The sequence below is a fragment of the Phoxinus phoxinus genome, assembly GCF_949152265.1.
Source record: "Phoxinus phoxinus genome assembly, chromosome: 21".
In the NCBI taxonomy this organism is placed as follows: Eukaryota; Metazoa; Chordata; class Actinopteri; order Cypriniformes; family Leuciscidae; genus Phoxinus; species Phoxinus phoxinus.
In genome coordinates this window covers 11,668,434-11,691,373 of record NC_136896.1, presented here as the reverse complement: position 1 = coordinate 11,691,373, position 22,940 = coordinate 11,668,434, and the positions used below count along the sequence as shown (strand labels likewise).

General features: G+C 37.8%; 1 protein-coding gene across 1 annotated transcript in view; it reads right to left on the bottom strand.

Annotated features, from left to right (window-relative positions):
* Nucleotides 1-22,940, bottom strand: part of myo1d (myosin 1D) — an 81,331-nt gene that overhangs the window by 55,781 nt on the left and 2,610 nt on the right. The window contains exons 3-12 of the mRNA XM_079594930.1: nucleotides 10,833-11,041; nucleotides 9,333-9,426; nucleotides 7,665-7,830; nucleotides 7,249-7,302; nucleotides 6,839-6,934; nucleotides 5,826-5,942; nucleotides 5,528-5,731; nucleotides 4,785-4,930; nucleotides 4,554-4,668; nucleotides 3,803-3,973 (exon numbers count right to left, since the gene is read on the bottom strand). Of these exons, the coding sequence (XP_079451056.1) occupies nucleotides 3,803-3,973; nucleotides 4,554-4,668; nucleotides 4,785-4,930; nucleotides 5,528-5,731; nucleotides 5,826-5,942; nucleotides 6,839-6,934; nucleotides 7,249-7,302; nucleotides 7,665-7,830; nucleotides 9,333-9,426; nucleotides 10,833-11,041 (1,372 nt within the window). The remainder of the gene's footprint in view (nucleotides 1-3,802; nucleotides 3,974-4,553; nucleotides 4,669-4,784; nucleotides 4,931-5,527; nucleotides 5,732-5,825; nucleotides 5,943-6,838; nucleotides 6,935-7,248; nucleotides 7,303-7,664; nucleotides 7,831-9,332; nucleotides 9,427-10,832; nucleotides 11,042-22,940) is intronic.

Genomic DNA, 22,940 nt, shown 5'->3' with positions numbered 1-22,940 from the left:
ATAGACGTAGATCAAACATATAATATAATATATATATAATATAAACCGTGTAAACAAATTTGTATTAAAAATGTATTTGAGTTTTTAAAAATTGTTACACAAAATGTTAGTGTCTCGGGATGCTCATGGTGAATTTAATTCAGTTCAATAACCAAGGAAACTATAACTGAAAAGAACAAAAAAGGAAACAATTTAGGTCAATTTAGGTTTACAATAAGGTCAAATTAATGTTAGTTAATGGATTAACTAACAATGAGAAATATATATTAAAATGAACATGAATTAAGATTAATAAATGCTTTACAAGTTGTTGCCATTGTTAGTTTATGCTTACTACTGTAGTTAACTAATGTTAACAAGTAGAATCCCAAGATCTATTCATTAAGTTTTCTTGTAGCTTTATACTCCAAAATGCACAAAGCAAAGCATAAATCATGGACTTGTGTTTGGAAAGATATGTAATGCAAATTGACTGCACTTCGAAAGGTCAGCAGCAAGCAAGGTCAAAGTTGAAATCGCTTGAACTTTGAGTTGTGCTTGACCAGAACTGCAGGGTAAAGCTGAAGCAGACTTCAATGTACTAGGCAACACTAATGCGAATCATGTGAAAAGAACTTTAAGAAAAACAACCCAGCTAATGCTAAACCTGCAAAGCTGTGCCCAAAAACCAGGTACAATGACAGGTCAACTCAAGTCGCACTGGGATTTCATATATCAATTACCCAGTAACTTACGTACGTGCTAAACGTGTGTCGGTGCTTCACAAGTCACCACGAAAACAATGCAATTACTTCCACGGAGATGGAAACAAGTCATGATCTCTTCCTAATGAACAGTTCTGCAGAAGAGTGGGCCACAGAGGCCAACGGAGCTCTTCTCCAGGAACAGAAACCGACGGCTAATTGGCTGGTTGCTCCGGCCTACACAAGCCTGATCGGATAATGAGCCTGCCCTTGCCTTCACACAACCAGGCGTCTATGTGCTCCCATAGCAGCATCCACTCACACCGCCACACCTGCAATCAGCACGTGATGAAGAGAGGGAAAACAAGGGGGGAGGGGAGGGGGAAATCGGGATCAAAGAAGAGAACAGGAGAGAGGAAAGAAGCCCCCGACGCATACCGTCAGACAGCCGCTTGTGTCAGCAAATAACAGTAATTAAAAGCTGATGGGAAAAGAGGCATTATTATAACACACACCTGGAAAGATCAAAGCCGTTTTAAAGGTGCAATGAGAATGAGGGAAGCACAGTGAACATCAAGAGCCTGTGAGGAAGACGTAAACAAGCTGATAAAGTACAGTGAGAAGGTGAAAGTGGCGGTAAATGAAGCACCTTATTGAGATGGATATGGCAGCTCAAAGATAGATCTGCCATTACATCTGATGTTTTCATCTCAGGTAAAGCATAGAACATACACAGACTGAGGCAAACTCTATTCAAGCAATTCGATGTAAAAGTGGGGCTTCCGCAGTCAAAACACTTTTGCAACTAAAGTGTTTGTCATTTGACATTTAAAGAGGGCAAATTATAGGGTTATTGAAACCATCTCTCGTATACTAGACCACAACTCCAGCAATATTTGGTTTTTAAATGGTTTACATAGGGCAGGGATATTTGGAATGCTCAATAAGTACGATAATGGATTTCTTTTCATGCACAATGCACTCATATTGTAGCCTCAGACAGTCGTCAGTAATGATTAAAACAGATTTTTTAAAACAATTTGAAGACTTGATAGAGTTCTCTCCTTCATGTGAGCATTTTTTCATAGTTTTGGGCTTATTTAGTAGCAGTATTACAAAAAAATCTGCATTGTTCCTGTCTGCATCAGCTCTAGGCCAGGGGAAATGGGCCCAACACATGCATAATACAGAAGGACACCCAGCATACATTTGCAACAACTTATAATATTAAAATGTGGACAAGTTACAGAATGTACTGTCCACAACTGCAATAAACTAAAATACTGTGTGTGCGTGTGTGTGTGTGTGTGTGTTCTCCCCAACTCAAAAATCTATTTTAAAGATAATATGATGTTGCTAGAAACTTGCCAGGTCTGACTTAAATGACTATGACAGGCATAGCAATCCACAAATCATACATTTAAAAGTCCGAAAATAGCGACTTTATGATATAATGAACCATTTATCTCATCCTCACTGCTGTAATCTGCTACGCTTTATGGCCTGTGTTGCTTATGGAAGAGCAAGATCCATGTTTCCTGTCAGGACCAAGTTGAGAGAAAGAACTACAGAGAAAGAACTCCGGTCCACAGAGCATCCTTTTCATACTTGAAATCAACCAAGAGTGAAACTTTCCCTCTTAAACAGAGACTGCAGAAGGAAAAAGCACAGCGAATATCCTCAGTGAAGAAATCGCGAGAGACTCGGCCACAGATTTTTAACAAGCGGCAACCATTAATTATGCTGTTAAAGCGGCCTGCACATTTCAAGTTTCAGAAGAGGCTAGGAAAGACAAAAATGTCCCATTCTGTATTTAATTTGTATTTAGACACACAGCTGAACCTATTAGAGGCCTTTATTTTTCTTTTTGACCCATCCGTTTCTCTTTCATATGCTCATATTGCATGTCGAATTTCGTGAGAGTGGTGTTTACATAAACTGATTAGTTTACTATGAAATGGGTTCAGATGCAGACTTTGTGTTCACACACACGCAGCTGGAGAAAGACACATCATCTATCTAGCTAACAGGCCTAAGATTCCTTCACAGTGAGGAGTAACCCTCTGCATTACAAATGAGCTCTGAAGGACACTTATTATTCTTGCATCCAGGGAGACTTCTGATTATTCACATAGCCTGACATCGGGGTAGACGATGCCTGCTAGCTATTGCTTCCTCCCTTCGGTGTGAATGCAGCTAAGCTGAGGGCAGATTCTGAGCACAGTTTGATAAAGTAGTACCTGAACTGACCCTCAGCTGGGTCTGTGCCCACTGGAATGCATGATCAACCCATCAGTGTACAGAAATCACATCTAGAGCTCTGCAGGGTGGGTTATGTTTACATTTGGTTTTGTTTACTGCATTTTCCTATCTTTATCTCAGTGCGTCTCTATCCATAACTCTCCTACTCCCTCTCGCATTCTGACACTTTGCCAAGGCTGTGAGACATCAGTCTCACTAGCTTCCATTGGATGCCAGTGACATCACCGAAGGCTCAGTAGTGAGAAATACTGGAGGACATTTTTTCACTGACCATTATTGCCTCCTTGTGTTGACTCAGGGTAATGCGTAAAATTCAATTAACATTTATGCAATACCTAGATGACCTACTGGTACTGTCACGTAATAATTACACGATTTCCATATATAGCACGAATGCATTAAAGTGATAAAAAATTACAGCAAATACATTTATAACGTTACAACAGATTTCTATTTAAATTAAATACTGTACTTTCAATTAATAAAGAATCCTGAAAAATTATACACAAAGATTTCCAAAAAAGTATTAAGCTGCACAACTGATTTCAAAATAGATATAATAATTAGTAATGTTTTTGAATAATAATTTGTAATGTTGAATCAGCATATTAGAATGATTTCTGAAGTAATGATGCTGAAAATTCAGCTTTGCCATCACAGATATAAATTAAATTTTAAAACATATTAAATCAACTGCTTTGGATTTTAATATGTAATTATATTTTACAATATTTCTGTTTTTAATTTTTGATCAAATAAACGCATCCTTGGCGAGAATAAGAAACTTCTTTTAAAAACATTTAAAATCTTACTGACAGGATAAATAGCTTTTATCTAGTTATTGTTATTTTCAATACCTTGCGGCTGGTGTAGTGGGCATGTTTCGCCAGTTTTCCATTGAGAGCCTGCAGGAACATCTCATCCGTCACCTTCCCCACATTCATGCACGCCTCATCCAGGACCGCAAACATGCCCTTATGCTGCTGTTCCACCAGATCCACGATGATCTGATTGTTAAAGTAGTCAATCTGTTTCCATGAACACACAAATCATGACAAAGTTTAATTATTTGTAATGCTAGATCAATACAAAATGTTTATTTTAGTATAATATAATTAGTAGGGGTGTAACGATACCTTCATTTCACGATTCGATATATATCACGATACTGAACTCACGATACGATATTATTGCGATACTCCCAAGACATATGATAAAAGGTTAACAAAAAATGTACTGTTGATTAAAATGCTAACTTTGATATTACATTGTGGGTTTAAATGAACAGGTTTGGACTTGGTGCTTGTAATTCAAGGACAATGGTGACACCAGAATAAAAATATTCATGATTCTGAAGCTGACCATTGCATTATTATACATTATAATCAACATTATATAGTAGTTTAATGTAGTACTGACACTAAAACTCTGAAAACATGATTTTTTTCTTATACAGTAATTTCTATTTTGGGTGAACTATCCACGATACATATTGTCACTATCCACGATACGTATTGTTGCATTTTTGTATTGCGATATATTGTGGCACGATATATTGTTACACCCCTAATAATTAGTGAAGTGTGAAAAGTTTGTGGAGAAACCCACATGTTTCCAGGGGATGCCCTCTCGCTGATACTCTTCCTGTTCTTGCTTCAACACCAGTTGAATGAAGAGCTGCTGTAGTTTTTCATTACAGTAGTTTATACAGAACTGCTCAAAACTGGACAAAACAAGGAAGATATTCAGGATAGACACACTTATTATTGTAAACAGAGTAGAATAATACAGCCAATAAAGATCCTCCTCATACCTGTATGGAAACGCAGATTCTCTCACCTGTTATTCTGAAAGATCTCAAAGCCATAGATGTCCAGGACTCCAATGACTGTGTTCTTCCCATGAACCCTGGCGTCATAGTTTTTCACCTCAATGACGTCATTGATTCTTCCCACAATCCAACAGAAAAGCCGCTCATAAATGGCCTGCGAGTAGCAAATAATAAATGAAAGTGAACTGGTGGAAGAAGAGACGTAGATGTGAATAGAATCAGTCAACCAAGTTTATCTGTCTTGGTAAAGTCATTTATTAAAAAAAAAAATCTCAATAGCTATACATTGTAAACCATGATACTTTTTTCAGGATTCTTTGATGAATAGAACATTTTAAAGAATATTTGAAATAGAATATTCTTTATCTTCTTTTGAAAAAAAAAAAAAAAAAAAACGTACTGATCCCAAACTTTTGGTAATGTGTATGATACTATGCATTTATGCAATTTTATTACACTATATACAAGTAGTATATACTATATACACTACATATAAATATGCAAATATATATATGCAAAAGTACAACATATAATACAAACGTACATCAGATATACTGTGCGGAAGTATCCACTGTATCATTACAGTGGATCAAAACAATCATCTATCATATTTCGGCCCTGTAGAAGTATTAATTTAGACATTGGCATGAAATTCATATGCACATTTTTGGTCCAGCTGTTTTATTTACAGCTGGGTAACCACAATTTTGTCTGTCTCCTAAAGAAAGTCTCCCAGAGTCCCAATTCATACCTTGGCCAAGGCATCACGCCCATAACTGGCCTCTTGATGAGTATGCTGCTTGTCAATGACATCACGACCGGTGGCCACGGTGCGATAGAGCATAGCCTTCTCTACATTCTCCTCTTTGGTAGACAGCAAATCCCCCAGCACTGACACCAGCTTAGAGTTCTCAATGAGAGTCACATCTCCGTCACTTCCAAACTTCAGATTTCCCTGGAAAGATTAAATAATTCATCAATCAGATAGTTTGGGCAATACTAGCTGCAGTCGGTAATACTTTTTGAACAAGGTTAGGAATATACTAAACCAGATGCAAGATGGTAGCCAGAATCTTGTAAACCGTCTGAATCTCCTCAACAGTGAAGCCAATGACTTTCATGGCATCAGCGACAGCTTTAAAATCAGCACTGTCATTTATAGACGACTGCAAGATTGGAAAGAGAATATGGGTGAGTTACGGTCACAAACATCCTGATAGATTAAATAAAGTTTAGTTAAAACATCCTCCTCCTGGTCCTACTTTTAACAGTATATGCTATTAATTCAGCTTTAGGGATAACAGCATGGTTGGATGTAGATTGGCTAAAAGCCTTTCATTTAGTGAAGGTAAATCAATGATATTGAAATGGGGGGGTCATTAAACCTATTACTTTCACATTAAATTTATAGCAGAGCAATTAAAAGCTGAAAAATACTGACACAGCAACTAAATCCCCAGGCATCCTAAAACAAAAGCACTCGAATCGCTAATTATTCTGGCATGCTCATGGCTAACAGCTCCTGCAGAGTAAAGATGATTTCATTCAGCGGGAACATTTTACAGCCACCGTCGTGCTGGACAGAGTGTGAAGTTTAGCCAGCATGTGCACCTACAAAAGACTTGGGAACTGGCATGAAATGTTCAAAGCACTTCAGGCTGTTTGTTTCAGACCTCTGTGAGCTCAACAATCCAGCTTGTTCCATGACAACACCTTGTTTGTTGCTATAAATTTGTTTTCGTGCCCGCTCATTAAACTCCCTGCAGAAGCAATGGAACAGTGCTGGGTGATCTCACCTCCTGAGTCCTGACTCAACAGGCTATTACATACGAGGCAATTACAACTAGGTTTTAATATGCACCAATGGCTACTGTATCCCAGAACAACAATAATCAAATTCCCTGCACAGTTATTTGTGATTGCCCCTGCAAAGATTTCATTTTCCAAAGATCCCAAAGGTCTTGAGACTCTTTATGATATCTATAAAAAACCCAAAACACGTTTAATATTACACACACACATTACCACCCACAAAAGTCTCTAATCTGTACATGTGCAATACCTTTATCTGGCCTCCAACTTTAATGTAGGTATATGCTGTGGGATCTTTCTGAATGTGCAGTGACCGCAGCTGAGCATCTGGAGCTCCTTTCACCAGCTGAAAAACACATTTAAAAGCACTTTTGACTTTCCCCACAGGATCATTTCTCTTTGTTGATATGGAGGAGCATGTAAATTATAGTCTTGATAATAATGGCTTGTAGAGCACTAACAGACAGATGGAATTTTGTCTGATGTTTTGAGCATGGTTTGAAGCAATAGGACATTATTTTTGTAGGGGCAATAAAAGTGAGAAATGATTGGCCTTTGAAGGCTCTGACAGTGGAGTCATAAACAGGTTTGGTAGGATATGTCTGGTGTCTGGCGAAATAAAAATAGCATATCAACTTCTGCGACGAGTTCTTCACTCACCTGGTAGAAAGAGTGGAAACTCCTCTCTCCTTCCTGCTGAAAGATGACTCGGGACTATGCAAGAAATCAAAAAATAAGTGTTCATATGCATTTATAACAAACGTAAAAATGTCACAGCTTCTCCAGCACACATATAATGATCAAGCAAGACAAAACTGAGTGGTCTGTGCCTGAGCAAAACCGTCTGCAATAATGCTAGGGTGTTGTGGGTGGTTGCCAAGGTGTTGCTATGTAGTTGCTAAAGTTTTTAGTGTTTTTAACACATTACTTAGTGGTTGATACATTATTTATAAGTTGATGCTAGGGTGTTATATGTGGCTTCTGTTTTGAAAGAATGATGTATATTAAAATAAAATAAAAGTTTTTTGACCCTATGAGCGAGTCACTTCTAAGCTACTCCTCTTTAGCACCCCTACCTTCTCAAGCAGGTAGTTGTTGATATGGCCACCAATGGGGTCTCCTTTAAAATCAAAGTTGATATCCATGTACTTGCCGAAACGGCTGGAGTTATCATTGCGGTTGGTCTTGGCATTCCCAAAAGCCTCCAGGACACAGTTGGACTTCAGCAGCATGTTTTTCACCCTATATAAACACGTACACTGTTCATTTCTACAACATTTACAAGCCACTTGTGCATCAGTTCACCACAAAAGCTAAACGAGGATCAGTTTCAATATGAAGCTGATGGATCTGATTGCTCCTGACATTTGGTATTAGAGTAAATACACTAATCTGCCAGTATGAAGCCTTTATGAGCCAGTATGCATGGCTATATCTAGCTATATTAGTGTATATAGTATCACCATGTGGTATCCCAGCATGGTGGTTAAGAGCGTTTCAGTGGATGATTTATGGGGCCTGCTGCATGGGTCAGACCACAGAATGCTTAGCATTGGTTCTCCTGCCGTACAGACATGCATGACCTACACTGCACATTAGAGGAAGGTGCCCTGCTTAGTGCCTGGCAGGCTGAAGAGGTCCTAACCCAACTGTTACAAGCCTGTCAGTCATTAAGAGGGACACTTACCTCCATGTTGTGACCCAAATAGCTACAACATCCTGTAAAATTCCACTTCGCTTTTGCATTGGGCCTATAGCAGTGTCACCCAACTTCTTTCGCTTTAGGTATCCCAAAACCCCCATTAAAGTTAATTATTTTTAATTATCTTGTTTTAACTGCCCTAATAATTTATTTATTTTAAAGACATCATTTCTGTTTTATAGGTTTAGCAAAGCAGAATCGAAGTACCCCCTCAAGTATACAGTATGTTACCCTGGTTGGAAATTACTATAGAATACAAAAAACCCTGTTTTGGCACAGCTTTAGATGGAAAATACTAAAATTATACAAGGAAGTACTTCCTGGAAAATATGTCACAGTGATGAACGTCCAGTTTGGAAAGAGCTTTAACCTTTAGCAAGCAGATAAAATAAACCATATCTACAGGGTGCAATAACAGTGATATGAAATGTAGCACAAAGCACTATACATCTAAAAGTGGATAACAGTTGCAAAGCCTGATTTTATTGTTATTACTATTACTGCGGTCATAGTTAAGATACAAGAATGAAGGTCTATGCAGAATGTTGCATAAGATAGGTATAAAGATCTTTATGATTAAATAAACATTAAAATCCTGACATATTCCTATACTGAGTGATATATTTCTCAAGCAACATAGATACAAAAAAAATAAAGAATGGTAGAGATTCCTATAATTCACTCATCGAGCTTGACTTAGATCCATCGTATTTCAATTAGCATGACCCTGCACTATTTTAATCTCTGCCCTACATTTCACTTCTATCGCTATTGCTCCTTGTGAAGCTAATTCCAATGCATTATTCATTGACTCACTACCAGGAGAAACTTCACTTTGAAAATTCTGCTTTCTATTAGTCAGAACTAAGCAAAGATTTGTATTATTATGAATGACATCCACATAAAAACATCAAATACTTGTGAAATGCTCAGCGGTTGTTGATTATAACATTAAGGCGGCATGCTATGCAGCGTGCTCTTAATATGACTCATCACTGCAGCAGCGAGGAGAAAGGAACAGAAAGGCTTTTGTTGTACGTACCTCTCCACCTCTGCTCTTTGGCTGGGATTGGTGATAGCAGCGATATATTGCATAATGTATTTACTAGCTTCTGTTTTTCCAGCTCCGCTCTCCCCTGCAAAGTAAAGAAACAATAACTAATGCTTTATAGATATAATAATATAATTGGATAAAATTAAGTAAATACCATTACAATCTACTATGAAATACAATTTGAGACCACTGGTGACAATGTCTATATTGCATGCAAATTTGTAAGAACATACATAAATAACATACCAATTTGAATGAAAAAAGAATTGAAAAATATATATTTTTAATATTTTTTATTTTTAAACCTAAGTTTTGAGTCAGTATTTTTTTTTTTTTTTTAAGAAATTAATACTCTAAGGGTTTATTAAATTGGTCAAGTGACAGAAAATACTATTGTTACAAAATGTTTCCATTTGAAAGAAATAGTGTTCCTTAGTGTAACTCTTCACCAGAGAATACTGACAAAATATGTATCCCAGTTTCCCCAAAAATATTGAACTTTTTTATAAAACATTGACAATAATAAGAAATGTTATAACACCAAATCAGCATATTATTATTTATTAAAATGAGTTTTGTATTAAAATAGAAAGTTATTTGATATTGTAATAATCTTTCACAATATTACTGTTTTTAATTATCATAAGCATCTAATTCACATTTTTACACTAGGACAGAGAGCCAGTCTAGGGAAAAAAATTAAGGATGCAAACAAAAAAGATCCACATATCACTCTTCGGAGTTGTTTGGTAAGGCCCCTAATCTATTTATTGTGTAAGACAGTATTATGCTAAACCACAAAAACATGCTTATGGAATTTATTTGAGACAAAATGATGCTGTAAATAAATAGCAAGTTCCTCTATTTGCCACAAGATGGCACCACACATACCAAATATTTTTGCAGTGTAGTCACCACCTGTGGTCACTCTCTGGATAACAATCAATGTTTTCTTATAGAGGCTATATCTGAGTGGTCACCAGATTATTCCCCTTGAGCTATGTGCCCCACCTACTTCCACAGCGTCCCAGACAGAAAACAAACACCGTCTCAAAGACACATCATTGTAGAAATTGTGAAACCACCATATTGTCAATAATCTATTTCACACAATGGACATGTCTTGAGAAAGCAATTTGCTCATGCACTGAACTCTATTGTGAGCTTCTTCTCAAGCAGTCCACTGTGACTGGAAAACCACGTCACTGCCAAGCAATTCTCATCTGACCACAGATCTAATCACATTATTCCCAGTGACCCAGTCATACTGAGACCCCACAAGAAGACCCCGGAAAGCCTGTATTCCAGTAAGGCCTGTTATTTAATCAAACAGAAGGAAGGCAATGGGCTATTTTTATTATTATTTGAAGATGAAGTAATGCCTTTTTCCCCTTAAATTGTAAGATTACTTCTTTGACTGCTCCTCAGAATCAACCATGAGCTTGATGGTGATAAGTCACACTCACAACACATTAAGACATAGTCTACCTGATATAACAATGCAAGTGTCTTTGTTCCTCCTCTTCATGGCTTTGTACGCAGCATCAGCGATGGCGAAAAGATGTGGCGGTCGCTCATACAATTCTCTGCCTTTGTACTGCTCGATGGTGTCCCGCCCGTAAATGTTCATGGCACGGTAAGGGTTAACCGACACCACCACTTCTCCGATGTAGCTGTAGATACGACCCTTTTCAAACCTGCAGCAGAAAGACAAGCACATAATTGATTATCTGTATTCACATTTATGAATATTATGGAATATTTGTTTAACAATGACTTCATAAAGATCTGTTTGGTTTGTGGTGTTGCGGCTTGTATAATCAAATATCAGTGCCTCATGTAAAGAAAGGGCAGCTTAATAAATTATCTCTGTCAAGAATCAAAAGCAAATAAAAAGCACAGGATAGTCAAGGTCATGTTTCATGAGCTGCATAATCTGTTTGCACAATAATAAATCCTGCTGAAAAGACCAGCATGAATTTCCAGGCTGGTTAGTGCTGGACCAGCACCAGCCAAATTGACTAGTCATTCAGACAATCCAACGACTATTCCATCTCCACATCCACCCGACTCCTTGGTCGCATAAAGCCAACAGTTGACGTTCACCCTGCCTTGAAAAAGCAGGCTGCTTTGAGCTCCATCCTCAGGGGAACCTGACTTCCTTGTTCTTCCGAGCAGACCTGGGTCATGCCAGGTAGAATAAGGCATCCTTTCTTCTCAACCTGTGGGTTTGCCAAGCCTCCCTCAGCTCCATCCTGCCCCAGGCAGTGTGCTTAGAAGTTTGAGGCATGACCTCATAATCTCAAACTGAACTAAAGAAGCCGTATTATGCCATTTTACAAAGTCTTGATTTTATTTTTGGGGTCTACTAGAATCAAAAACACATTATTTTTCACATCTTTGACATTGTTGCAGCACCTCTCATCCCAGTCTGTCAGCAACGCTCTGTTTAGTTCCTGTCTCTATGAAGCCCCTACTTTTCAAAACGCGTAATGTGCTCTGATTGGTCAGCTGGACCTGTGTGTTGTGATTCGTCTAACACTTTGAGATTGTTTCGGAAATATCACGGCCCTTACCATAACCGCGAGTTTCAACACACTAACGCAACTCAACAAGGCCTCGCCCCCTTTTTTTGTGTATGCCTTGGTCGGGAATTATTTAAATGAGGAATATTGTGACGCGTGTTCCGAGAAGAAAAGACTACAACAGAGGCATTTTTAGGGAGTTCAGAAACAGTGCTTACTGCTGCTTACTGATATAGAGAATAATTCCCTTTGGAGTGACTTTCTGCTGTGCACTTGCAGACATTTTTCATGCTCAAACAGCAACATTACACACTAAAGAGTGTTGAAAATGTAGAAAAGCAGAATACATCCTCTTTAAGGATTGCGACTCAATTAATTAAATTTAAACATCCAGGTATAAGTTGAACAGTTAGACTCAGTAATATAAAGAACTGCTTCAGTCCTCGGGGAGTACCTTACACCTTGTAGAGCAGAAATGTACCATACAACAACATTCACACAAACAAGTCACAAGAAACAGATCTCAATTCCCTCAGGTCTTCTTACAAATGCATCAAGGATTTATAGAATGAGCAGCGATCCATTAAACAAGAATAAATCACCATGGACACATCCTGAAGCATATTTAAAATGGATTCAGTGAGATCCAAGTGTGCATGGTGTGTGTATTTTAAACTCACCCTAAAAAACTCATATTGCATCAACATTGTCACCCTTTCGTTACTACAATTATAATGTTACAAATGACTTCTATTACAAATAAACTATGTACTTTTTAACTTTCTATTAATCAGAGAATCATGATCAAATATGCATCATGGTTTCCAGAAAAAACTAAGAATCTTGACTGTTTTCAACATTGATAATAATAAGAAATGTTCCAGGCATGGCAATGCTGATTGTGCATTCGGTGGCAGCGGCCCGTCAGGCCAGCCCTCGAGCAGCATGCATGAAAAGGCTCTTTTGTGCCAGCCTGCGGGGTAAGATACTGCGGTGTACCCGCTCCATTGTTCTTCTTTCAATGTGAGGTCTGTGTGTAAGGAGCACAGGCCAGGACCGCACACCCCTACACAGCGGGCTGACTCTACTCACCCACATCAGCCCCTAAGGGACAACAAAGTCAACGAATGACAATGCCAGAAGGAATTGTCTATAGGCTATTTCTATGTCTATATTGAACTATATTTGAGAGATTGTAGAGTTCAAAGAACCATAATGATTAAAGAGGCAATATCATACATTTTTAACTTTTACATCTAATGCCTATATTTTTTTTTTGGTACTAAAATAGTCATAATATAGTTTTTCATCCTGATATTTAATCCTGACTTGTTTGGAGTATCTAATTTAAAAGAAAGTATATTATAAAATTTTAACCATTGACTTCCTTAGTATAGTCAAATAAATTATATGGAAATCAATGGCTATTCCGTCAACTATCTGGTAATCAACATTCTTCATAAAAATATTCTGTTCTCAACAGAAGAAAGAAACTTTTAAAGGTTTGGAACAACTTGATGACTTGGTGAGTAAATTATGACAGATTTTTTAGTTTTGGATGAACTAACCCTTTAAGCCCTCTGTCAAAGTCATAGTCACGACATATTGTACCGATTGCTTTCATTAATGTCACAGCACAAGCCAATGAATCCCCCATCTGTCCTCTCATCACAACTCGGCCAGTCGCAAATCCACTACGATTCTGAGAACCTGTCAGTAAATCTAGCTAGTTTCATTTTCATCTAGAGACATGACTCAACCCTTTAGGTTTACCCTGCTCCCAGAGGACAACTGCCTGAAAAAAATCCATTGTTGATTGAAACAGAATCCAAACATGCTGTGGGGTGTGTGGGAAAGCACAGAATCGTCATCTCCCATCTGCGATCAGATTATCACCAACATCTCATAAGCAGGCCTGGCCTGTGCAGAATCTCTTGCTGAAATCAAGCTTCATAGATTTACCCTATACTCATTTTACCATATTTACCCCAAAAATCTGTATTGAAAATGCAAAAAAGTAATTTGTGGTTTAACTGAGTCAGTGTCCCTGATTTTTCTGTGTTTTTGATCAGGCAGATGAGGCTCTATCATCCTTTCTCCTCCATTTCCCAGAAGACCTATAGGGAGGGGGTTGCTGCTGCATGGAGATTAAGGATGTGTGTCAGACTGCAACACTTCCTCTAACAGCTGGATCTACTCCACAGGCTGAAGCATCAGCATTTTTGTCCAGTAATTTATTTCTCTGAACAAAAATTATGCGAGTGTACCTATACAAATTTTTTATTTATTTTTTTAGTTACATAAAGGGATAATTCGCTAAAAAAACTGAAATAATTTATCATTTACTCACCTGCATGTTGATAAAAACTATATGACTTACAGTGGAACATAGAAGTAGATATTTTGAAAAAAAGTTTCCAGTTTGTTTTTTCCAATGAAAGTCAATGAGGGAATGGGTTGTTTTGGATCCCATGACTATCGTTATAAGCACAAAAAGAGTTGAAGAAATGAAGAAAAACATGAGGGTGAGTAAATAATGACAGAATGTTTTTTGGGCTAACTATCCCTTTAATTCCTCTATACACGTAGCTTTTCAATTACTTAAAAAAATTAAATAACTTTTTTCAGTAAGCTAAAAGGTTTTAAAGTCAGAGCTACACCCTTCAAAACACTTGGGTCATCCGAAGTACCAAACAATAAGAGCTTGACACCAATTTTAGAAAGGGATCACTTGCCAGGCTAAAGATAACTACTGGTTTCAGGCTTGTTTGGGTGGGTCTCTTGTGGTTATTTGCTTGTGGTTGACCAGGGTGGGGTGCAGCCTGTAAATTTAATTCCCTCACACCAGTTCCAAGTAAAAGAAAAAAAAATGAGAGGAGTGAAAATGTACTGAACTGGACAGTAGTACAGCATAAATAAATGAGGAGTGGGGAAATTTAGAGACAAAGAAAGAGATGAAAATACGATGTGCAAACAGAGAAGAAGGAACACAGGAATATGAACATATAAATGCCTTCACACTAAAGTGTTGACTTATAAGATGATCCAACCCCAAGATAGTGCATCAAACCGGATTGGCTATTACCCGTACGACTTGTGACTGTTTTTGTGGTCCAGGGTCACATATATCATGTTTTGGAAGCTGGATCTGGTTCAGTAGGATAATAAAGAGAAAGGGATATGATCTGAAAAGTTTGTCTAAATATAAATAGGAAACAATCCTTCAAAACAACAGGGATAGAGCTGAACAAAATTTAACAGAAATAAAAAAAGATTTAATTAAATAAATTAAATTAAATAACAAAAAAAAATTCATACAGTCATACAGTAGAAAAGAAAATGAAAAGATGAAAATACGATGTGCAAACAGAGAAGGAGGAACACAATATGAACATATAAATGCATGCCTTCACACTAAAGTGTTGACTTATATGATGATCCAACCCCAAGATGTGCATCAAAGCCTGTGTATTCACAACCCCAGCAATGAAAGGATAATCTGTTCCTGGTCCATGTTTATCCCCTGCACACAATTTACCACCAAGCAATCAGTGTTACTCAGTCCACAGCTTAATACAGAACAAGCACGGTACTATGACCTGATAGCGAATCGTCCTCTGGACTGTCTATCATGCAACCCCAGAAAGGTTTTGTCTCAGATGTTTCAAAAATTCCTTAGGATAAGAGACGATTGTCAAGAGTTATAAAATGAAAGCACAATAATTTGGGGAGAATGTGATGAGAAATGTTGGAGATCATATTGAAATCTCACATATTTGATTGGAGACTTTAGCATCTTGGCAAATGGCTCTGAGCACAGTTTGAGACATTTTTCATCTTATTTAAATCTCTAGAGATAACACATGTGAGATTACTGGGGTCGTTTTCTCAGCACTTACGCAAAAGCCTCCATTTGACCTCCATTGAATTTCACTGATGTCAAGAGGAATAGCGGAGATATGAAAGATCATTTGTGATTTGTCTTTCGTATTGGCCGACATAGGGATGCACCAAAATCAATTTTCTCGCTGATACGATAAGCTAATAATTAGTTTCAGGCAGGTGATTAATAAGTGGTAAAAAAAGTGACTCACTTTGTCAAAATAAACTAAGACAGCTGCTGTCCTCTTGTCCCATGAATGTAATCTTTGAAGCAACATGCAACCCCCACCACAACAACTCATCTAACTAACACATTCTAAATAAGTTTCTGTGCAACTTTACATTTGTTAGCTGCTTAACACCAACTGCTTCTGTACTGCTGACAATCCTTTAAAGCTTAACACACACATCCTTCAACGGCAAAAAAATATTTTTGTCATTTTTTTTCCCTCATAAATATTCTTCATTCCCAGTACTCGATTTGACTCAATCAAAGCAAACCTCCTTTACAAACATACTACTGTGCGCAAGCCTGAATGGAGAAAATGTGTGTCCCACTTGGCAAAGCTTCAAGCCATGTCTTAAATGTGCAGCTTTCACGCTAACTTTAATTAGCTTTACACTGACTACTCAGGAAATGAGAGCCAGGTGTAAATGTCAGAGCGTGCCAGAAAAGCGGTTTTTGAAAGCAGAAAAAGCTTTTTGTTATTGTGGCCCACTCCCTTCATTGTCTCCCTGAGATCATAAGCACTTTTTTGTTCTCACATCATGACGAGGGAAAGAAAATGAGGGAAAACGGGGGCATGTTTTGACGACTGTGTTTCAGAGGTCAAAGGTAAAGTGACTAGGCCCTGAGCCAATCTCGAACTCAACTGAGCTTTTAGCACATGGTTCTGATCCCAATATGATGTCATTGAGCAGTAGCGGATGACACGACGGCCAACTTGAGAAGAAAAAAGCAGACAAAAAGACAAGACCAGCCAAACGGAGTCAGACATTACTCAGCAAGCTATTTCAAGAAGTGATCTCCATCAGGGTAAAAAAAAAAAGAGGCCAGGGATGGAGAGTACAAAAACAGACGAGAAAGAGCAAGTACAGTTAATGAGGTAATTGGTTAAAAAGGAAATGAAAGGGAGAAGCAGAGTGGAAATTAGTGTGAATGTTACACCTGGCTGTAACACAGCTGCATATAATCTCATTAATGCGTCTATGGAATCAAATCAAACCACATCATCGGTTAGAGAGGAAATGGGCTTCCAGCAGGAGCGAATACACAATTTGGGAATTATTTGAGTCGCTCATGTGCACAAGGAAAAACAGAATAATGAAATTTGGGGCTATGGATGTAGCCTGTTGTGAACATGAACGAGAAAGGGGTTATGAAGAGGGTGAGGGGTTTATCGAGACTGTAAACCTGCAGGCTATAAACCCTAAAGACAGTGAATGTGAGTGAGAGAGCTCCTCTTACATGCTTAGTGATCTCAGTGACCGCCAGCCAAGGCACACAGTCCACAAATGAGACGTCTGTGGAGCTTGAAGCTTATTCTGGGGGGAAAAAAGGCCAAAAAAGCAACAGCCTTGTTTATGTAAGGCCGGTGATATGTTTCAGATTACAGGGGGTTGTATGGAAATTCTTGAGGGCAGACAGGCCCTTTCTTTACTGGAGAGTGAGAGAAAATCAGGCTGTTTTTTGAAGCAGCCTTTTGAGAGACATATTCACCTTTAGAGATTCTTCTTGGAATGCGCAGAGCCTTGGACCAGGCAGCAGTGCGGTTTTACGTGAAGAAAGAATTTAAAACTAGCATTGCAGGTCACCAGCATATATCATGTTTTGGATGCTTGTATACTGACCAGGCTACTTAACTTAACCAGCAAGATCTGGTTCAGCAGGATAATAAGGAGAAAGGGATATGATCTGAAAAGTTGTTCTACATAAAAATAGGAAACAATCCTTCAAAACAACAGGGATAGAGCTGAATAAAATTTAACAGAAATAAAAAAGTAAAATTAAATAAAACTAAATTAATTAAATTAAATAAAAAAAGTATACAGTTGTAGAAAAATGGTAGAAATAAATGTAATAATATTCAAATCGCAGCTGCAAAAATTAAATGATTAACTTTCAAATTTTGCTGATTTGATAGGCTAGGCTATATATATTTTTTGAACACAATCCTGACGGATATAAAAAAATGTCCCAATTCAAGTAGCTGTACTTGCACACCTATTGCCAAGATGATCAGACCGGACTTAGACTTGCCTTAAAGGGATTATTGAAAGTGAAAAGGTAAAAAAAAAACTCTCTAGTTGAGCAAGGAATACTGTCTGTGTTTTTATTAGAAAAAAAGACAAACTATAAATGGAAGATTTGACCACAAAAGAATCCATAGCGGTGATTAAGCCCAGAACTCAAAGCAGGACAATGTGTACCATGCTTTGGTCAGAGGCTATTTTAACATCACAGGATAAATCCTTTGAAACATTTGTAAGGAAAATATTTTTCTAGCGGCATTCTTACTTCATCTTTTACACCGAGGACCTTTTTAAAAAAAAGCAGTGCTGGTCAAAGTACCTAAATATATAGCCTACATAATGCATTGACCATATAGGATTTGTAAATGCATCATTCTTTCTTGCAGTACAAAATGTATCTCTGTTGCTGCATCTATCCTTACAGGATAGGGAAATATAACCTTTGACCTTGTTTCTGGCTCTGTGCAGTGCACCTGAGCTCCGAGGACTTTGATCCCTCTGTTTGCTGTGCAGGATGGGAATCGGGTTGCCATGTGTCACAGCTGGACTCCACGTGGCCCTGCTGTTAAGGCAACAAGTGAGGCTTTACACAGTTGATATGGGAGAGGCTTAAACGATTTCAGCCAACCGCTTCACAAAACTGAAATCCTTAAGATTTAACATAACTATGTATGACAGGAAGATTAAATTCAGGAACCGCTATTATCGTAAATGTTGTCTTTGTGATCTGCCCCATGAGGAATTGAAAAAAAGTGAATTTCATTCAAAGACACATTAAGGCCTGAATTGATTTTTGTGCCTGAGTTTATATTTGTCTTCAGTTTGTTTTTGTCCAGTGGCACCATACTGTAAATATGAAACAGAAACAAGCCCATAAGCTCAGCTTTCATTGTTTTCTGTAGCCCTCATTAGACCTAACCTTAGACCCCTACTTACGGTTATCATCCGGCTGATTTTTCTCAACAGAGACCCTGATAAAAAGCTGAGGAAATGGCACAGATTTACAACCTTCTGCTTTAAAGTTTCCCTCATTCCATTCTATGACCACACAACACAGCACGTCAATTTTTAAGCAATCATCTGCATGTGTAATTATTCTTAGGACAAGGAAAGAAATAGACCCTTGTTAAACCTGTAAAACAGATGACTAGCAAGATATATTACAGTGGTCCTCAGACAAGACAAGACAGAACAAGTTATTTAGATATGAAACAAAGTTTCAGATTTCAAATTCTTTCAGTTCTATTGTGAAATTCAAACAATATACTTCTGGGTGCCAGATTGCTGTATAGCGCCTCAGAAGCAGCATTTGAACCAATCATCTCTTCCACTTTACTACTACCGTAATCACCGCACAAAATCAAAACATCCAGGGTATTTTGAAAGAACCAGTACAACTTAAACTGAAACAACTGAAATGTATCATGTCTCATGCAATCGCTCAGTCACTTTCAACCGTGGAAAGAATATGGCATGTAACATTGGGCTACATTACCGGTACCCTAAAAGCTATACAAAGTCTAAATAGCTAGTGAGAAACATGTAGCCTACTCTATGCGTTTTGTACATTACGTATTTATTATATTTTTACTCTAATACCGTTAAAAAGTAATTAATATAACGTTATTTTTATAAAAACATCCCTATGCAATCAGATGTTAATTTTAACCTTCAATAGAAATGTACCAGTTGACAGGGTTTTCTTGTAACATTGATAAAGAAAGATGTTAATGTAGGCTATATCCAAATGAATCAATACTGAATTGAACTGAATCATTAAATCATGTCCAAGCTGCACTCAAAAGTTGGCAGCCCTGATTCAGAATTGTTTTTGCTGCAGTCTGAGACCCTGCAAGCTATTTCTGACTGAACCATTTGGTCCTTTTTTTCCTCTGTTTCTCACTCTTAGAATACCCACACAAAAGCTTTGGTTCAATCAGACCGATGACGCTAGTGTCTAGTACTGTGAGGGTCAAAAGTTAAAGGTGCAATAGGTGATCTGGGAAATGCTAACTTTAGCCTGCTAGCAGTGAAAGCATACGATCCTGCAAATCACCATCTAAAGCCACACCTCCTCCAAAACACATGAAAGCACACAGACCAGAAGTGAGACAACCAGAGACAATGTTATTGGATTACATCATGTATCATTCACTGGTGAGAAAACTTTTCAGTACAGTGAATAACTGTACTACAATAACAAACGTAAACAACTGTTTGCCTGCTATTCACGTGTACGATGATGCGTGAACAGGCTGCGCAGTGGTATGCAAACACACGTTGACTGATAGGGAACACATGCTATCATTTCATTCCAACCGAATGCCATGATTGAACAAACATTTTATGGTCGCATTCCACAGACGATATATATTTATTAGAGCCGGGATTTTAACGCGTTAATTAAGATTAATTAATTACACAAAAAATTACGCGTTAAACAGTTTTTACGCATTTTAATCACACATTTTTGCACCGCGGAACGTTTCTCACTGGATGAGTTTCGGCGGACTGATTATGTCTGTGAATTTTTTATATAATCTTTCGTGTGAAGAATGCTACAATTTAGCGGGTAGAAGTTTGATACGGGTAGACTTTGTGTGAGAGCACTTTGTGGACTAACGTTACAACTCTTCGCTGCTTTCGACGCGTTTGAAACGTCAACACCACTAGCTCACGGCTCTAGCTCACGGATCCCGCTAGACATGGCTGTGTCTTTGGTGCACTTCACCGCCTTCTTTCAGGGAGAGGACAAAATCGTTGAGGTTGGCGAAAACCACGGGTAAGTCAACTTTATGGGGTGACGTCACATAGGCGACATGTAGTCTTTCTCGATATGTCTTTTCCACAACTGCTAGCCGACGAATCATACCATATACTGTCAAACTTGTAACATGAAAGATTATATAAAAAATTCACAGACAACATATGTTCACATTTATGGCACAATTCAAACTGGACCAAAAAATAATTATTTTCTCCCATTCACTTGCATTGACGGTTTTTCAACTTTGAGGTCCAGCGGGGTTTTACGGAAGGGGCGGGACTTACCAGCTCTATACTGGAGCACCAACAGTTCATGACTTCAGACAAAAACAAACCACAGTGAACATGAATAAAGAAGCTGACGAGACCGCTTTGGTTGGCCCTGTGGATGGGAAATTTTGTTATAAAATACGAACGGATGGAAGCGTCGATAAGAGCATAGTTGTAGGGAATTTGCATATCACCGCAGCACATCGAGCCTCAAGTATCACCTCAACGCAAAACATATATGTATTCATATGAAGCTTATGCATTTAGTCATTATTCAATGGTATACTAAAAATCCATGTGAAAAAAATTACTTCTCACTGTTCTCAGGTAAAATATTTATAATATATGCAATTCAAATGCGATTACTTTAGAATTAATTAATTACAAAGCCTCTAATTAATTAGATTAATTTTTTTAATCGAGTCCCGGACCTAATATTTATAGAAATACATTTAGACCGCTTAACATTTCATTGCTATCAGGATATGAGACTTTCAACCAGCTTAACAAAAAATTTTGGGGGGATAATCACCTATTGCACCTTTAAGTCTCTAGTCCAGGAAAATGTCAATAGGAAGAGCAACGAGGTCTCACAAGTTGCCAATGCTCTTTTCCTGAGACCATTCTTCCACTTCTAGCCACAAGAGAAGACCCTTAGGCAAACTCTAGGCAAGGCAAGTTTATTTATATGGCACATTTCATAATGCAATGTTAAATAAAAATGATTTTAAAAAGGATGGAACAAAGTGCATAGCAAAAAAAAAAATTTGATTCAAATTTATTTAAAACGTATTAAAACAGTTATAAAAAGATTTAAAAGAATAAAAATAGGGCAAATGGATAAAATAAAGGCCGAACATGTGTTGGTTGAGCACTGTGCTGATTTGCTGTGGACGTACAGTACAGTGCTCATTCAGTAAATGCAGCTAAACAGATGTGCATTGAGTCTGGATTTGAATGTGGCTACTGTTGGAGCACATCTGATCTCTTCTGGAAGCTGGTTCCTGCTACGGGTGGTATAAGAGCTAAAAGCAGACTCTCCTTGCTTTGAGCGAACCCTTGGTATTTTCTTGATCCTAGCTGAGTAATCTGTTAGGTTTATATTCAATGAGCATATCTGCATTGTACTGAGGTTAAGTGATGTATTGTATAAATGAGTTTAGTTTAACCTGAGTCAGAGGTTAAGCTAAACGCATAATCTAAATAAAGTGAAAATGTCTATCAACTCAAAGAAAAGGTTAAACTATATATATACACACAAAGTATACAGTACCACAAGGTCAAACCATGGAAATTGCTAGTTTGTTGAAGACTTTTTTTTTAGACTTGACTTTCTTCTGGTGTGACAGAAAGCTGGAAGGCACTGATTATACTATTATATCAACTATTTCATCTGCAGTATCAGAGCCAGTGTCTAAAAGAATTTAGAACATGGTCTCGGGCAGCACTTGTAATTGTTTTTGGAAATGTGCAGAGGTTTGCCAAAAAATTCCCCAAGATCCTAGCGGCAGACAAAACAACACTGCCATATAAAGTCAAACCCTGAGCACACATCAAATTAAGCAGTGATTCCAGAGTGCCTACATGAACCCTTGTTTCGAAAAAGGGGGCGTTGTGTAAACACAGTCTTGAGCAGACTTCAAATCAAGCTAGAATGTACAGTACGTGTCAGCAGTTCTGACACTTGTTTAACTTTGACACATCGCTGTAAGAAGCTTAAACGCTCACACCTAAACAGACTGGCAAAATTGCTTTAAATCTCATGGGTAAACATTATGTCATTGCATTGAATATGCAAGAAACTTTGTTATACAGGAGCTTTTTCAGCAGAGCAACCCCAAGCTGACTGTAAACACAGCTGATTTCACTGGATAAAAGGTATATTATCCAAATAATAATA